Below are 16985 nucleotides of genomic sequence, written 5' to 3'. Positions count from 1 at the left end.
GAGCCGCCCGGAGCCCGCCCGGCCCCTGGCAGCCCTGCCCGGGCTCCGCGGGGGCTCCGCTGCCGAACCGCCGCCGTCGGAGCGGCCCCTGCGCGCTCCGTCTGCCCCCGGAGCGGCCCCTCCCTCCCTCCATCCCTCCATCCATCCCTCCGTCCCTCCATCCATCCATCCATCCATCCATCCATCCATCCATCCATCCATCCATCCATCCCGTGCCCGTCTCCCCCGTCCTCCCTCTCACTCCTCCAGCCAGTAAATCCGATCTAGGCTGATTCCTCTCACGTCAAACCACATGATCCCATAAAACATTCATCGCCTCTCCATCCCTGCGCCCCGCTCGCTCGCTCCCGGGATACAGTGCAGCGGGCTCCGCGCTCCCCGCCGCCGCCGCCGGCTCTGCCGCCGCGGGATCCGCCGCAGCCCCGGCCCCGTGCGGGCGGCGGGCGGGAGGGAGGGAGGAAGGAAGGGAGGAAGGACGGAGGGAGGAGGCAGGCAGGCAGGCAGGCAGGCAGGGAGGGGGAGCCTCGCCTGGATGCTGACTCCAGCTCGGGGGCTGCTCATTCCCCCGATGAGCGAGGGCGCCGGCAGCGGGAGAGCCCCCTCCCCGTGCGCCGCCGCTCCGCGCTCGGGCTGAAGTTTCGCAGGAGGATCTGCCCCGCTTTCGCAAGGATTTGTACCGCTGCCGCTCGACTTTGCGCCTCCAGACGTGCCTTCCCCGACCCCTAAGATGAAGAGGGCGATCGCTGAAGGTAGGTGCGTCCCCGTCCCCCCCCCACCCCTCCGCTGGGGGCTCCCAGGGCGAGGGGCAGCCACGTCCCAACTTCGCACCGCACCGGGAACTTCCCTCGATGCAACTTTTTTTTTTTCTTCCCTTTTTTTTTTTTTTCCTTTTTGTCCGCGGAGTCGCGGCCAGGTCCCGCCGCGGGGGAGAGGGACCGGAGCCCGGGGGCCGGGCTGCCCGGCGGGGCGCTGGGGGAGCGGGAGCGCCGCGTCTGCGGGAGCGGAGGAGAGGCGAGGCCGGCGCGGGGAGCGAGCACCGGCGCGGCGGCCGGCTGGAAGGAGAGCAGCGGGCTGAGCCCCCTCCAGACCCAGACCCACGGCGGGGGGGTGTGGTGGTGGGGGGCGATCGGTAGCCCCCATGCCTCGGCTCGGCCTTGGGGTGCCCGGGCTCGCCCCGAAGTTGGAGCGGGCAAAGTGCCGGCGGGGGGAGCGTCACCCCGCGCACTCAAGCCCGCATCCCGCGGGGGGGCGCCGAGCTGCTGCCCCGGCGGAGGGGGCCGGAACGGCAGCGCCCGCGGGGAGCGGGCGGGGACGGGGACGGGGACGGGGACGGGGACGGGGACGGGGACGGGGACGGCCCGGCTTCTCCCCGGCGGGGCAGCATCGGCTCCGCTCCCCGGGCCCGGCCGCCTGCGGGTGCCTCCGGCCGGCGAAGTTTGGGGAGGCTGGTCAGCGGGTTAGCGGGGACCCCGCAGCACCCCTCCCTCGGGGTCCCTCCTGCCTCGGCTCAGCCCGGTTGTCCTTTAGCCAGAGGCTGGGAAGAGCTGGGGGTGAGGGGGGGAACCCCACATCGGGTCGCCCCGCCGGGGGAGAGGCACACAGCATGTAGCCGGCCTGGCACGGCGGGATCCTCTGGCTGAAAATAGCCTTTTTCCGTCTGTTTTGGCAGCCCTGGGGATAGTCTTTGCTTCCCGGCTGCCGGTGTGGAGGGCTGGGGCTGAGGCTGCCCCGCGGTACCCGTCGTGGCTTGGCCGTTTGCAGTCGCGCCGGGTGAAACCCGAAATAAAGACCTACATCTGGAGGAACGCATGCTCTCACGCTGCAGGTCCAGACCCCGCTTGGAGAAGCATGTGCCACCCAGGTGTGTTTGCTGGAAACCCAGCCCATGGGGTGCACTGTTTAACTGGAGGGATCAACCCATTGCAGGAGCTCCGCTGCTGCCCAGGCTGCTGGTCAAGGGAGCCTCTTGCTGCACGGAGTCTCTTCCCGTGCGTTCCACCTCCAGCCTGCTTCCTGTTCCTATCAGCGACACAAATATAAGCTTTTTCTTTCTTTCTTTCTTTGTTTTTTTTTTTTTTTTTTTTTTTTTTTTGCCTTTCTATTTTGGAGAGCACTCTGGCTGATTTATTTGTGATGATCAAAGGGACATATCCAAGCTCAGATCCAAATGGCACACCGCCTCCTTTAGAGAGTTTGTATCAGTTTTAATTCTGAAACGGCAAATTTATTCCTATTTGGGGAACACCTCGGGAGCAGGCTGCAGCGACGGTTTTTCCTGCGGGCCCTTTGGGGGACACTGGTATTTCAGCATCCATTTGCTATGCCTGGTGCACGGGTTACCCATCGATTTGAGCCCGGTGGCTGTGTGCTGGTGCACCGACTCCTGGTGCCAAGCTGTTGGTGCGGGCTGTTTGTGTACCGTGATGCTGTGGGAGGGCGGCGGGCCGTGCAGAGCGGTGTCCAGGTGCGGGGTGTGGTACGGGCACCCAGCATCGCCCCTCGCGCGCCCTTCGCGATCCCGGCGCCGCAGCACGGCGCTTTCTCTACACTGTGACATTCCCGGCTGCTCCCAGCATCATGTGAAACAACACAGAAGATAATGAAATACAAAAACTGTGTTACACCGGTTTTATTTATAGAACAAGGCTTTGAGGGGTTTGAATTATTATTTTTTTTTTCCTGCAGTTTATGAATTGCTCCTGTGAGAGGCTAGGTAGGCTGGATTGCTGGTCGGTGTGACTGTAAAGCCCTCACGAACCTTGGGAGATTATGTTTAGATGAGTGACCATCCTACTGTATCTGGACTACATTTCCCACCGTGGGCTGCCAGGATACTTCAAGTGCCTCATAAGCCAGAAATAGCCACCAGGGGCTGTTCGACAGGCAGAGCTGGTGTTCTCAGCACTTGCTGCCTTATTAACACAATTTATTTATATTGAAAGAGGTCCTTCCGTGCTTATGCTTTTATATATTTTTTTTTTTTTTAAAAAGAAACAGACACAAAAACCCTGTAATATGAGAACCTGCACCAGCCTCAGAGACTACTTACTCCCTGATGGGAGAGCGGCTTTTTCTGGAGAGAAAACACCATTCATCAGTGTATTATTTCATATTTCCTTTCTGTATAATGTTCATTTTGCACCAAGGGGCCGCCGCATTTCCTGGGCTTGGTCCCCCTTTCCCCACCAGGCAGCACGTACCTCAGACCTCTATTCTGTGGGACCACCAAAGGGTGTGTTTGGAGAGGTTTTCTGAAGAAGAATAGCAGGGCAAAAAGGCGGAGGTGCCGTCGCACCGCTCCGTGCCTGGGTGTTGTATCAGTGCGGATGTCACCGTGTCCCTGCTGGTTCTGTGATGTTTTCCCCACTACGAGCGCTAGAGAAAGCTGGTCCAGAAAATAAGTTAATTAGAAGCGGGGAGAAAGCCGCCGCTGCTCTCTCCGCTGCTGTGGCTTATGGGCAGCATGTGCCCGCGCTGCTCCCCACCAGCACGGGGGGCACGGCAGTCCTGTCGTAACAAGCCACCTCCTTCATTAATTACCTCCGTCCCGTGTTCAGGTGCTCTGGGCTTCGCTTGAGTAAAAACCTGCCGGGAGCCTGTGCTGTTCCCGAGGGGGAAGGAGTGGGAGGTGGGAAGGAGCAAGGGGAGGACGGGGACGGTTTGTGATGCCTCCCGCTGCTTTCTTCTGCTGCCTGCCCTGCGCGGGGGGCTTGGAAGGAGAGGGCAGGGGGACGGCTATCTGTCCTGGTGGCTCCCTGTGGAGTAGGAAGCTGGCAGGGGACATAGGGGCCCAGAAGTCACATCCCCACAAATAACTCTGTGACAGCCAGGGTGTTAGTAATGACGGCCTTGTGCCTGTGTAATCTTCTTCTGACACCAAAGATGACTTTGGCCATTAAGCCTTCCAAAGGAATAAGCAAAGTCTGCAAAATCCAGCAGCACCTATGTGAATTTTCCACCTTCTTTGGCTCTGAAGCAGCGAGGGAGACTGTGGGATGGGGGCAGGGAAGGGGAGGGATGCTCCAGAGGCCAGCTCTCGGGCACGCTGCTACCCACCCTGCACGCACAGCGATGCTGGCCGTGGGGAGCCCCTGGAAAGCGCAGTGTCTTCCTTCCCTCCTCATCCTCCTGAGCCTGGAGGGAGAGGAGGAGGGAGAGGGAAAATCGGTTGAGCCGGAGCCTCAGCACAAAGCAGGACAAGGAAGATTGCAAAGAGCTGAGCTCTAATCTCCGCTCTGAGCCTGCACGGAGCTGCTCTGCCAGTTGCTCGGGCAGCTCGGCCCCGCCGCGCTGCAGGGTCCGTCCCGATGGAGGGGCTGGAGCTGCAGCCCCAGCGCAGGACTTGCCCTGCGCATCCCGCCGGAGGCAGAACCAAAGGAGAAGAAAGGAGTCGGTCTAATTAGGTGTGCATTCTCTTCCCCTTGGATTTGCAATGCTTTCTGCTGCTGTCACCTTCATTAAGACATATCTCTGAGTGCCAAGCTCCTCTTTTGATGTTCCTAAAAAGGGTTTTTTTTTTATGCGGGAGGCACGCACACAGTGGAATAGGAGTATCCTGTACCACTGCAAGGAGGTGTCGTAAGAGGCAGCATCACAGCATGGTGCCTGCAAGGGCTGGGAGTTGCACTAGGACTTCTCCCTCCTGTCCATGCGGGAAGCTTTGTGCTGCGTCCTAGAGCCAGATGGATCTGTCTGGGATTTGTGAGAAACAGGGTTTCGGGGCTTCTCCATCGCAGACACACACAGAGGTGTGGGAGGGAGGAGGGAGGCTTGTGATCTACAAAGCCCAGCCTCTCCTCCCCTTTCATGCTTGTGGTTGCAACTCCTGGAGGTTTCCAGAGACTGAGGGAAAAGGATTCCATTGTACTGAAAAGTCATCATCAGCTAAAGAACCAAAGGGAGGATCCTCCCATGTTTGCACGGAGATGCCAAGGCAGTTCGTACGGACTTTGCTAAAATGCGCACACTCACCTCAGCCCACGCTGGTGTCTCGTCGTGGCTATCGGGACACGCAGCAGTGTGAGTTTTGGGTGGCTGATTGTCCATTGTGGTGGTGTTCGGTGGTGATACCGCAGACTCAGTGCCGAGCGGCGCCAAAGTGACACAGGTTTTTGCTCTGGGGTGTGTGCAAGCGTGCATGGAAAGGCCCTGCCTGTCTGTGAGGCAAAGCGCATCTGCACGTGGTGTTGCACAGACTCTGTCCACATTTACTTTGCTTTTAGAGAGCTCCTGGAAGTCAGGGCTTCTGGAGTCTGGTCTTGGCCCTGCCTCCGAGTTCTCTGCAACCTTGACCAGCTCAACGAGTCTTTCTGTCATGTAGTTTCAGCTTTTCCAGCTCTAACGCTGGGAGAGTGATGCTGAGTTATCTCCTGAGGGACCCAGAATATGCTTAAAGGTCAGTGCAGAGCTAAAACGTGGAGGTCTGTGCAATTGCCGATCACTTCTTTAGCAGTGACACTGTGTCAGGGGACAAGACTGATGATACTCTCCTTCGGGGTGTTTGTCATCACCAGCAGGTTTGTCTCTGGTCTGGCCTGCCTTCCTCACAACCTTTGCATTGTAGCTTGGAGCTGATCAATAGAACCAGCAGATTTCACAGCATTTATTGTCCTTCTCGGGTCTCTGCTCCTGGAATTGGGGGATTAGAAAAGCACTGGAGTTTTATTTTGTAGCCTTCCCGGTTGTCAAGAAAAGCAGAAGCATTACACAAGCATGTGCAAAACATTGAGGAAGTTGGAAGCGAGGAAGTACTCCAGTGCTGTGATTTTTAGTACAGTTTTTTGGTAGCTCAGTAGTATGAGGCATCAGCCTGATGACTGGCTGGAACCTTTCTCGCCCGGCCAGCCAGCAGCCTTGTCCTCTCTGCATGGGTCAGACAAGGCAAAGGTTACAGAATATTTGCTTTCATAACATCATAGAATAGTTTGGAAGAGACATCTGGAGGTATCTAATCAACCTCCTGCTCAAAGCACGGCTAATTTCAAAGCTAGATCAGGTTGCTGAGGGGGTTGTCCTGTCAAGGATGGATGTCATCTCCAAGGACGGAGACATCCTCTCCTCCCCCACAGCTCAAACTTCTTGGTCTGTCTGGCCAAGGCTGCTCAAGCCCTTTGTCACCTGGCTTGTGTCAGGACCATGAGTGGCCCATGTCCCTTTGGCGTGGTCAGGGCATATCTTATCTGTCACTAGACATGGCGGTGACGGGGCAGGAGTGATGGTGCACATAGTGCCTGGGTCCGTGCTTGATGGGAGCAAGCGGCTGTCCCTGTCAGTTCAGGAGCAGGCGTCGAGGGAGATACCAAGGAGGACCTGAGAGTCACAGTCAGGGTCTCTGGCAGGGACACTCAGGAAGGCAGCAGACGCTTCCAGGCATTTCTGTCTTGAGCCCATGTGTTTGTTTTTCCGACTGCATTTGGGCATGAACCCCTTGGACTTTCTCTATTTTCTGTATACTGGTCACAGCTCTCCCAGCGTGGTGTCCCACACCAACGTGAGTTAAAGCAGAGTTTCCCAGAAATTCTTTAGTTCTCCAGTGCACCCTGTACTGTAAGCCTTTCCTGGACACTGTGCAGTGTCAGACGCGTCTCTGGGGACATGGTTCAGCATGGCCAAATCCCAGAATCCTGGAGGTGCTGGTGGCAAGGGCCCTCTGGAGGGTCCATACTCCCACCCTGAGCAGGGCTATTGCTAACGTCAGATCAGGTCTGCTGTGGCTTTCTCTAGCCAAGCTTTGGAAACCTCCAACGAGGGAGACTTGCTGGCCTTTCCCAGTGCTGGAGATGATTAAAAAACTTTTCCTAATGTCTGAACTGAACCTCCCAAACTGCAGTTCTTGGCCATGGCTCCGTGCTGTGTCATCTGGCCTCACAAAGGTGTGATTGGCTCCATCATCCATAAAAGTGCCTTTGAGTTGGCTGCAGTTAGATTGCCCCTTCACCTCCTCTTTGCCAGACGCAACCATCCTAACTCCCTCTACCTGACCTTGTAGGACATATGCTGTAGGCTTCTGACCGTCTAGCTCACCCTCCACCAGACCTTTTTGGTTTCCCTATGTTAATTTTGGACTCAGGGGCCACAGCTGGATGCAGTGTTTGAGGTGCAGCCTCCCCATTCCTGAGCGGAGAGGGGCAGTAACTTCCCCCCTCTGCTGTCCACGCTCCTCTTAGCACAGCCCAGGGTGTAGCTGCCGTACTCCTAGTAAGCGCAGCCATGTGCTCACGTTCACCTTGGTGTCCACCATAGCTCCCTGGCTGGCAGCAGACTGCTGCTCACCGTTTGCAGGCTGGTATTGACGCATGGGATGATTCTGCCCCAGGTGCAGAACTTCATGCACCTCTTGTACCAAGTGAGTACTTCTTAATGCTGTTCCTCTTTCATTCTTTCAAAAAGCTTGGACATTTGGGCAAACAGATACCTACCTACATAGGAATGTGTTTCTTTACTGTACTGAAGTGTTACTTAGCAGTGGGTCAGAAACATTTGAAGAAGTCCAGGGTTTCTGTGCTGCACTCGGCTTCTCCAGATCATTCTGCTGAATGGTTGTTCCCTCTGCTGCTGCCCCAGTTCCATCCCAGACAGCGAAGGAAAGCGGGTCCTTGACATGGGTTGCCGCCTTCCTTCCACCATCAACATGCGTAGGTGACCAAAGTCCTTTTGCCAAATGATACTTGTTTTGCTGTTTACTGCCTGGGGTTGACTCAGACAGACTCTCTTGTCCTGCATTTCTGTACTTTATCTAAGGAGGTCTCCATGAAGGTCTGGAGAGTCTTTATTGTCAGCTATGCTTTGATCCCCATCCACAGCTGCAATTCCACACGGAGATTTAAAAAAGGCCCAGAGAAAGCAAATGCAAATACACCAGTAGAGTGAGGTTCACCGCCTGGATGGGAGTTTCCAGCCCGTCACGGCTTTGCTCCATCTCGTGGGAGTTCGACACATTCCCTCAGGTGGCTCTTTGAGTCTCGTTGCCTTTCTAACGGTTGTGCTTTCTTTTATCTCTCTGCGTTGCACCTTCCGCTGGAAACAAAGGAATGTTTGCATTCAAATTTGATGCTTTCTTTTCTTCCCTGAGTGCACGGGACAATTTTAGTGCCTTGCATGGACTTGTACTAGCTAATCAGCTATTAGTGATAATTATAATTTACATGACGGTTTGGGAAGAAGGGGCACTTCTACAGTAGAAGCGATGCTCTCAGATAACAGCTCAGAATTGCTTGCTGATGTGTCAGATCATCTCCTGTGTGCTGCTCACTGGGGAAACGGGTTAACTTTTTTTTTGTTTTTGTTGTTAAGAACAAATCTTTTGCAAGAACCATCTGGCTGCTAAATTCTTCTCCTGAAGCTGTGCATTTTGCTGGGAGTTCATTTGCGTCTTTAGCTACTAAAGAGAAAGTAAAAGTGACTGATTAGTCTAAGACTGGGACCATTCACATCAAAGTGACAGATTTTGTGAGCTGGATTTGGGAAAGAGTTTAAAACTGGTGTGTTTTCATTAAATTTTGAAGACTGTGGGCAGAACTGTGCTCTCGGCACTCCAGCACAGCTCTCGACTCTGCACCCTGCGTCGTTATGTCAGAGTGAATTGTGTGGCTGTTAAAATTTGTGTGTGCTTGTTTGATGACTTTAAATATTGATTTTAATTGTGCGTCTTTCTTAAGGCTGTGAGTGATGATCAGAGCCACGTACAATGCCCCGTGTGCAGAACACAGCAACGTGTGCGGGGAAGCGATGTGAACTCAGTCTGACTCCCAGGCAGAAGGGAGGAGGGAGAGGAAAGGAAAAAATCCTTGGGGGCCCCAAATTCAGCTTTCCCTCCTTCCAGGCAGCACGGGGGGGGCTTTGTCAGAGACGGGCCACCAGCTGCTGGCCAAGTCAGGATTTCATAAGCCTTTTGCGAATGCTGGTGCCAGGCTGTGAAGGCTACATACCCTTCTCTGACGACAGGCATCTTTTGAAATCCGAAGAGCAAATTCTGAGTTTCTTAACATTGTATTTGTCTCTGCAGAGAAAAATGCTCGCCTGAAAGCCACCGGGACCTTTAGGACTTGCACATCTCCATGGCCTCAGCATGTTTTGAGGGGCGGTGGGCAGCTGCAGCTGGGGAGCAAACCTTCTCCCTGGGCGCAGGTCCCTTCCCAAGCGCCGGCGTCCAGCGAGGATCTAGCTGTGATTAATGCTTTCCATGCCCGTGCAAACACGGTTAGCGTTGGCTTTACACTAGAGGGCTGTCTGTCCCTTTCCCTTCAGAGAAAAGGCAGGAGTCTGTGCGCCGCCAACGCTCTTGTCGTTCATAGCATCCGCACAATTTGACAGTGGCCGGGTTTGCCAGGTGGGTAACGCGATGCGGGCTCCTATGTACTGCTCACCGCCTCTCTCCGTGCTGCACGAGAGCATCCCCGTCCTGGTCCGGAGGGCGCTTTGGAGCCGTTTGTCTCAGGTGACGTGAAGCCTCTCTGGTTTTACCGCCAGCTCTGTTCTCCTGCGCAGGTCAGCAGGCTTTTTGCAAGAACCAGCAGGCTTCAAGCTGGCGGTAGTCTTCTCTCCTGTTCCATCAGGCCACTTTTGCTGCCAGGAGTGACAGCACGGAGTGTTAGCACAGGGGCTCGCTCTGGGAGTGTGGCATCTCCTGCTGCTGCCCTGGGCTTGCGAGGAGCTGCAGCATCCCACATCTGCACATCCACTTCTGCGCCCAGGCGGGAGGTGCTTTGGAAATGGCAGGAGGAAGGTCTTCAGTGTCCTGGGGCTAAAAGAGATTCAGCAGCTTTCATTCCATAAGCTCAGGTGGGGTGGCTTCCTCTGGCTCTTCTGCTAACAGCAGGGCTGGGACCTCAGTGGGGACCTTGGCCACCACGAAGGCCAACTGCTTCAGGGCCACGCAGGCAGTCACACCACAGGTTTGTTTAATTTGCTCACCTTCATCTAGACTGGCTTTAACTCAGGTGGAGATGAAACTAGCTGAGGTTTGCCCCCGCTTAACAAACTTGGTTTGAATTCAGACCTTTCCTTAAAGTGCTGTGGCTGCCTGGAGAGATGCAACCGCAAACACAAGCCCCTCTGTGACTTCCAAGTGCATTGTGCCAGCTGCGTTCGGGGCGTTTGTTTCTGTTCCTGGATGCCTGTGCAGTCAACGTTTGGCTTGGTTTGGGCAGAAGCGGTGTTAGCTGAGAGCAGCCAAGTCCCTCGGCCTTTGCTAACAAGGGTCTGCTTCCTCGAGGCGGGCGGGCGGGCGGTGGGGGGATGCGGTGAGGGTGGCACTGGTGGGGGGGAGAGCGGTGCTGGGCACGCTGTGGGGCTGCGTCCTGCACACGCTGAAGTGCAGACGTCGGTTCTTTGTCAGCAGCTGTTTTATCAAGTCCAGGGACTTCCCTCCCCGCCCTTTTCTCAATTTGCAGCTAATACGTCCTGAAGGGAGGGGGGAATTAATAATGGTAATTACAGCAGCTCACAGTCCTGCGCAGTAGCATTAACCACATGCACAGTGATGGATGGAGGGAGACTGCTCTGCCACGAGGAAGCTGGACCTGGAGGTGGGCTCTTGGACCTGCTCTCCATCCACCACCACCCATGGGCTGGGAGAGCAGCTGCTGCCAGATGTGAGGCAGGAGGGGGACCGGCAGCGGGAGCAGGCTGAGATCTGCTGTCGCCTGAACTCGGGGCAGGGATGTCCCTGGGCTGAGCCCCTTTGCTGCTCAGGTGTCACCTGCTGCAGGCAGGCATTGCCTTGCAGGAGGGCATTGCCTGACTCCTGATGCCACCCCTCTGCCTTGCCTTTTTGCTCTGGTCCTGCTCCTCTCTAACTCTGTCTCTTGGGATGTCCATGGGGCATGTGAAGGTCCGCAGAGCAGCCCAGCTCTTTCCAGAGACCATTGGGATTTCGGTGTGAGAAGGCGGCGTGCTGGCGCTGCTGTCCGTGCCCATGGTGTGGGACATTGACGTGGGCGGTTGGGAAGTCCCTGGGGAGCTGCCCAGGCTGGTGGGCTCCAGCCCAGCCCCTGCTCCCCCACATCTGCCCTCCCCGTCGGAGACCAGCAGCTGCCAAATCCCTCGCTTGGCTGGTTCAATTTCAATCCACAAAATGAATTTTGGGCCCTCTGGGTGAGAGAGCGTTAGCAGAGAGCAAAGGGATTTTGCCAGCCGAGCCTGTGGGGGCATTGTGGGGGTGTCAGCTCTTGCAGGCTTTGACCTGTCATCTTTAACCCTCCATATCTGACATCGTGCGGTGAAGTGAGACTTCAGCAGAGCCTGGCCGAGGCCCTGTGCTGTGCTCCTGCGACTGGAAGAGGTAACACCTTTGGGTACCCACAAAAGAGATGAGCCGTCTCTCCCAGTTTGTTTAGGAAGAGCCATTTCCAACACGACATGCCGTTTGCTGCTGGGGCAGTGGCTCTGCTCCTAGGGAAATGCGTCCCCAGCGAGCACTATTCCGGCTTTCCCAAGGCTGCATCCTCCCCTGTGCGCAGCGGAGGGTGGTCCCGGGCCCGTGGGAAGGGGCTCTGTGTGGGGCTGGGGATGCTGGGGAGCAACGTGTCTGCCCGGGCGCTGCCTTCCAGCCCGAGGAATGGCGTTGTGCCTGAATAACGGGCCCTTTTTCTCCCAGGTTGGAAGGCAGCACAAGGGAGCAGCACAGCCAAAGAGAGACATTTATACGAGTGGCACAATAAATGAATCTGAGCTGCCGCCTGGGAGCCAGCCCAGAAGAGACTGTCTTCCCTTGGCCATCGCTTTGCAGTGGGAAATGCTCTTCCTTCACTGTATTTATTTTTGGCTTTCCTGGTGTTTTGCTAGGCTTACAATTAATCCTAAGCGTCTGGGTGGCCAGCTGGGCTGCGGGGACAAAGTCTTCTTCAAAGCAGTTTGCTTGGTCATTTCCTGAGGACCTCGGATTTAGTAGGAGCTTGGGAGAGCTGGACCTGGGTCCCCCTGGGGCGTGCGCACACGCCGTTTTTGATGGAGAAGAGGTACCTGTGGGTGCAGCCTGCACGGGGTAGCGGGTGGAGAAGCCCCTTGGCACTATCCCATCCGATGGACGGGGAATTGGCTCTCCCTTGGGAGAGGTGGCAGCCGGTATGTTGGTGCTGGGAGCCGGCACGTGGGGAAGGGACCAGCGGCGTGTCGCTGCGCGCGTGAGTTGGTGGCAGGCTGGCACGGCGCGTGTTGCATGGGCGTTAGAGCTGGGCTTGCCTCTCACCCAGGTGCGCCGGGCTTGTTTTTATTGTCATGAGGATCCCCCAGAACAGACTTTGCCTGCTCCAGCCTTCCCACCTGCGTAGCGTTATGTGATGAAATGTCTGGGGATTGCGCAGTGATGGATGGGCTGCAGGACTGGCAGGCGCTGAGCTCCCCGGGGCTCCCTGCACTGCACGGTCTGTGCCTTCGGTGCTGGAGGGGGATCCCATCCCTCTGACGTACTCTGTGCCTGCCTTTTGAGCTCATTTATTGGCAAGCACCCAGTGGGTGCCAGCCAAGGCAGAGCTGTGTGCTGTGGACTCCTTTCCCTGCCTGCACCCTCTTTCCTCCTCCCGCTGCAGCTGGAGGTGGACCCTCTGGAAGCATTTGAGTTGTGCCGGTTTTGGCTGCGTTTCTGATCTGTTCTAGCTTGCTCCTCTCTTCCTAAAATGAAGGTTCGCTGCGGCTCATCCGAGCGTGACCCCTTTGCCATGGATATTTGTGCCCCGTTTCCTGCTCATGAAGCCACCCAGCAAAGGCGTGGGCTCAGTGGGGGGAAACCGCCGATGGCAAGGCTCCTAAAAAACCCGGTGGTGAGTGTGGGGTTTGCTCCGCTCCCTGTGAGCCGGTGGGAGACGGGCGTAGCTGAGCTCAGGCATTTGCTGCTGTCTGCTGCAATGCAGATGGTGGACGGGCCAGCGAGCAGAGCATGGGGCCACCTGCCCGGGCCACGAGGTCCATCTCTGCCGGTGGCCTGCTGTCAGCCAAATGATTTCGTGGCTGACAAACAGAGGCCACGGGCCAGCAGCCCCTGTGCGTGACCGAGGCACATAGCCCCTTCCTGATAAATCCTCCTCAGCATATTGTTGTCCTTCTGTCCGGAGAGGAGGGTGACAGTCGTCATGTCTGCCTGTCCCCGCCTGTCCCCACACCCCCTGTGTTCATTAGAGACAGTGGACACTGAGCATCCCAGGGGAGGAGGTGGGGCAAACGGATGGCTGGCAGCGCTGCAGGGACCGGGTCCTGTTGCATTGAGCCTGGGGAAGGCAGCGTTTACTGTCTCTCTCTGAAATGGAGAGATTCTGTGAATTAAAGGAATGAGCCTGACACCTGGCACCAGGAGACATGGGAAGTGATAATGGGAGACAGGGCTATAATGGCACGGAATCTCTCAGTATGATGGGAGCTAAATGACGCGGTAAGGAAAAGTGCACCTCGTTGTGAGTGTCAAAATCGACAGAGAGGAAAAGGAGATGAAGAGTGTTTGCAAGTGCACCCCAGCAGCTCCTGCGAAAGAGCCTTGATCCAGCTTTGGCTCAGGCTGGAGCTCGCATCATCCCCATCTCCCCCTCCTGCTTCCCCCAGACCTCCCGTGCTCGGGAAGGACGAGGTGATGGCTGTCACGGTTCGGGCCAAGTGCACGCTCGTGTAGCCTTGCAGCGGCCCCCCAGGCATTTCTGGATGGTGAGGCTGTGTGCATTGTCGTAAGACCAAAATTCCCGTCGCAGAGCGCGGGCACGCCTGGATGCACGATTCTGTGCACGCGTGTGGGGTGTGTGAGCAGAGGCCGTACGTGTCACGCAAGCAGGGCATGGTGACTGCTGCACAAGGGGCTGGTTTTGTTTCTGCCATGGGACAGGGGTGAAAACCATCATGGGATGAGCATGTGGCTTGTGAAGGGGAAGGGGCTGCAGCTTGCTTGTCACCCAAAAAGAGACGGGAAGATCAGAGAGACAGAACAAAAATAATCACGCAAAGGTCTGTGCTGAACACAGGCTAATGACAGGCTCCGCAAAGCCTCTGGGCAGCGCTCAGCATTGCTGTGCGTGGCAGGGGCTGAGCCCCGGGTGATCTGATGGTTTTGGAGCTGATGAGGCACAGGCTCAGCCCTGAGAAAAGCACAAAAGCAGAGCGGTGGTCCCTGTTGTCACCTGCGTGCTGGGCTCCACCGGGAGCCCGGTGCACGTCTCCGTGTGGGGCTCTGGCAGCCGGAACGGGAGCATGTGGGAAGGGGGATAAAAACTGGATGAGGAGAGAAGGGAAGGTCTGTACGTAAAGCAGTGGTGCCTCCTCCTTTGGAGAATCATGGTTCCTTCTGCCCCCTTCTCTCCAAAAAGACCTAATTTACTGAGGACACAAAGAGAGTTTGACATGAAGAGAGCTCAAAGGGGCTGGAGCTACTTGATGTTAAAGAGAGATGGAAAAGATGGGCCAGTATAGAGGAGAAAGCGCGGTGACAAATGGCACAGAAGGATAGCTTGGCTGTTGCTGCTGATACAACAGCCAGATGGCAACACGCTGAAAAGCGTAGGAGGAGAGTGTTTCGCTAGCAGGAGAGTCCTCCAGAGCTGCCTCCCACAAGGTCCTCCTGAAAGTCCACGGAAGGTGCAGCAAGGGCCATGTATTTAATATGTCCAGGAAAACATCCAGCAATGCCGACCTGCAGGCTCTCCTCCTTCTGGCAGGGGTGGAGGAGAGCTGGGGCTTCGAGACAGCCCTGCTGCCTGCGGGAATGCAAAGGGGGCTCATCATCCATGCCTGCCAGAGTAGCTCCTTCTGGAAAATCAGCAGCTGGTGCCTCCAGCCCCTCTTTACACCCTGTTTTTCTCCTCGCCCAGCAGCTGTGGGTGCAGGTGCCTCCTCGCGACCTGCTCGCTCTCAAGCATTGCCACCTTGGTTTCTTGCTAAGGAGACGAGCCAGCGGGTTATTCTTCAAAGCGCAACACAAACATCTGGAGGAGCGGGATCAAGGCTGGGGAAACAAAAGGTGGTAGGTCAAGGTGAATAGTGAAGGCACATTTAGCAGTGGTGGACGTGTACTGCCCAGCCTTCCCGAGGGACTGACGCTGAGCTGCACGGTGCTGCGGAGCTGGGAGACTGGTGCCGCAGACTGGTCCTGTGCCCAGCCTCCGGGGCAGCCGCGCTGTTTCTCCCACCGTGTCTGCCGCCGAAGAGCTTCTCCCTGTGTTTTAGTAGCTTGTGGCTGAGCCCGAGCCCTCTCCCACGAGAGCCCTCCCCTGGGTGCTGCTTTGCTTCTGCGTAGCTGACGCCACCCCCTTCCCCGCCGGGTGATTCACTCCCGGCTTGTTCATTTGAATTTGTAACAGCCCTTCTGCACCCACTCTGAAGAGTACTTACTGTGCAGCATTTTGCTGAGCTGGTGGCCTTTGGAGCTTTTTGTGGAGGCTCTTTGTGGCCTCCCCGGGCACATTATTGGAGTGCTACAGTCCCAGGCACACTGTTGAAAGCAGATGTCGTGCTAGTTAATACAGAAGTGCCTCCCTTGCTTCTTCCCAGGGTGCATCCAGGCCTGGCTGTTCCTCAGATGGGGTAATGGAGGTAACGCTGGCTTCCTCCTTGGTGCCCTTGGCTGCCCTACAGATGCACGGCCAAAGCTTCGTCCCCTCCACTGCTTGTGGTCCTTTGGTTTGCTCCCTCTCAGAACGAGAGGCCACTGTGGAGAAGTTGCATGGTGCCACCCAAACGGGTCCCTCAGCCCTGGTGGGCACAGGGTGCTTGCGCTCCCTGTGGAGCAGGTTGGCAGCAATTCATCCCGAGCAACTGTCTGGCTCTTCAGAGCAGCACCGGGAAATATGCAAATTTAACCTTTGAATTTACTGTGCTGTTCTTTTCCTGGGAAATGTCACTCAGGGCATCAAGCTGGGATTGCCTGGTCTCGGGAGGGGAGTGGGCATCGGTGGCATATGCTCTGTCTCTGGGGGATGCATCTGGCCAGCCCAGAGCACGGGGAGCGGGGTCCTCCAGGGAGTCTTCAGGTGGTCCCTGCCAGCAGGAGCTCCCGTGCTCTGGAAGCGCTGGGAGCTCGGTGCCCTGCCTCGCTGTCAGCCGAAGCCGCCCCGAACCGATGTGATGCGATGGGTGGAACACGTTTCGGTGACTTGAGCTGGCTCCTGAGTGACGTTGGGAGGATTATGCCTCGGTGGCGGGGTTTTGGGCGGGGGATCTGTCAGCAGCGACACATCTCACAGCGGCAGAGCGGCTGCCGGCAGCCAGGGCCGGGGAGGGCTGCTCTGCCTGCGGGGAGGGCAGCGCCTGCAGGGTCGGATCCAGACGATGCTGCTGCGGCAGGAGGGAGCTCCCCGTTCGGTTGAGTGTGCGGCAGATGAAGAGCTGAAGGGAATCCCAGCTGTCAAAGCTAGCAGTGACTGATCGGACCATCCTAGCTCCAAGGCTGGAGACTAAGATGAAGGGCTGAGTCTACAGGCTGCCCCTGGGAGGTACCGATGGAGCACAACAAAGGTGTGATTACAGTGTGGGCAGGAGGGACTGTGCAGATGGATTTCAGCACAGGGGAATAACCAAAGACTGCATCAACATCCCCAGAGGGCTTTGCTCAGGTTGCTGGACCATCCATGCCAAACCTTTCTTGCCACATTAGCTCTGTTGCTTTTACGAGCTCCTGCCAGCGGGGATATGCCTGTCTCTGCAGCATTTCCACCATACCTTTGTGGGCTGTGCCAGCTTCAAGTGTGGCTTTGGGGAGGCAGAAGACACCTGAAGGGCTTTGTGAATGGCTCTGGTTGTGTGGCCCTGGTGCAGAATGTTCCCTGCAGCTTTTTGCAGAGTTATTACAGTTTGCCAGTACAGATCTGTCTTTGTTTAGGACAAATGCTTCCAGGTCAGCAGAGCAGGAGCTCTCAAAGAACAAGCCAAAGTGTGCAGCTGGGCTCTCCTCCAGGACCCTCCGATAACAGCCCGCGTGGGCAGCTCCAGGCAAGCGAGACCCTGAAATAACAGAGCAGAGCGCAGCCTGCCTTCGCAGGCATCCCTAAAAATAGCAAAGCAGGATGTCCATGTGA

At 56.6% G+C, this 16985-nt stretch overlaps 1 protein-coding gene across 1 annotated transcript in view; it reads left to right on the top strand.

The window, feature by feature from the left end:
• Window positions 1-478: 478 nt before the first annotated feature.
• RTN4R (reticulon 4 receptor) overlaps window positions 479-16985 on the top strand; it is an 80276-nt gene continuing 63769 nt past the window's right edge. Inside the window, exon 1 of the mRNA XM_063351462.1 lies at window positions 479-749. Within this exon, the coding sequence (XP_063207532.1) occupies window positions 728-749 (22 nt within the window). The 5' untranslated portion in view covers window positions 479-727. The remainder of the gene's footprint in view (window positions 750-16985) is intronic.

This window comes from Chroicocephalus ridibundus, chromosome 13 (assembly GCF_963924245.1).
Source record: "Chroicocephalus ridibundus chromosome 13, bChrRid1.1, whole genome shotgun sequence".
NCBI lineage: Eukaryota > Metazoa > Chordata > Aves > Charadriiformes > Laridae > Chroicocephalus > Chroicocephalus ridibundus.
Note: the sequence above shows the minus strand (reverse complement) of the source record. Positions and strands in the feature narration are given on the sequence as shown.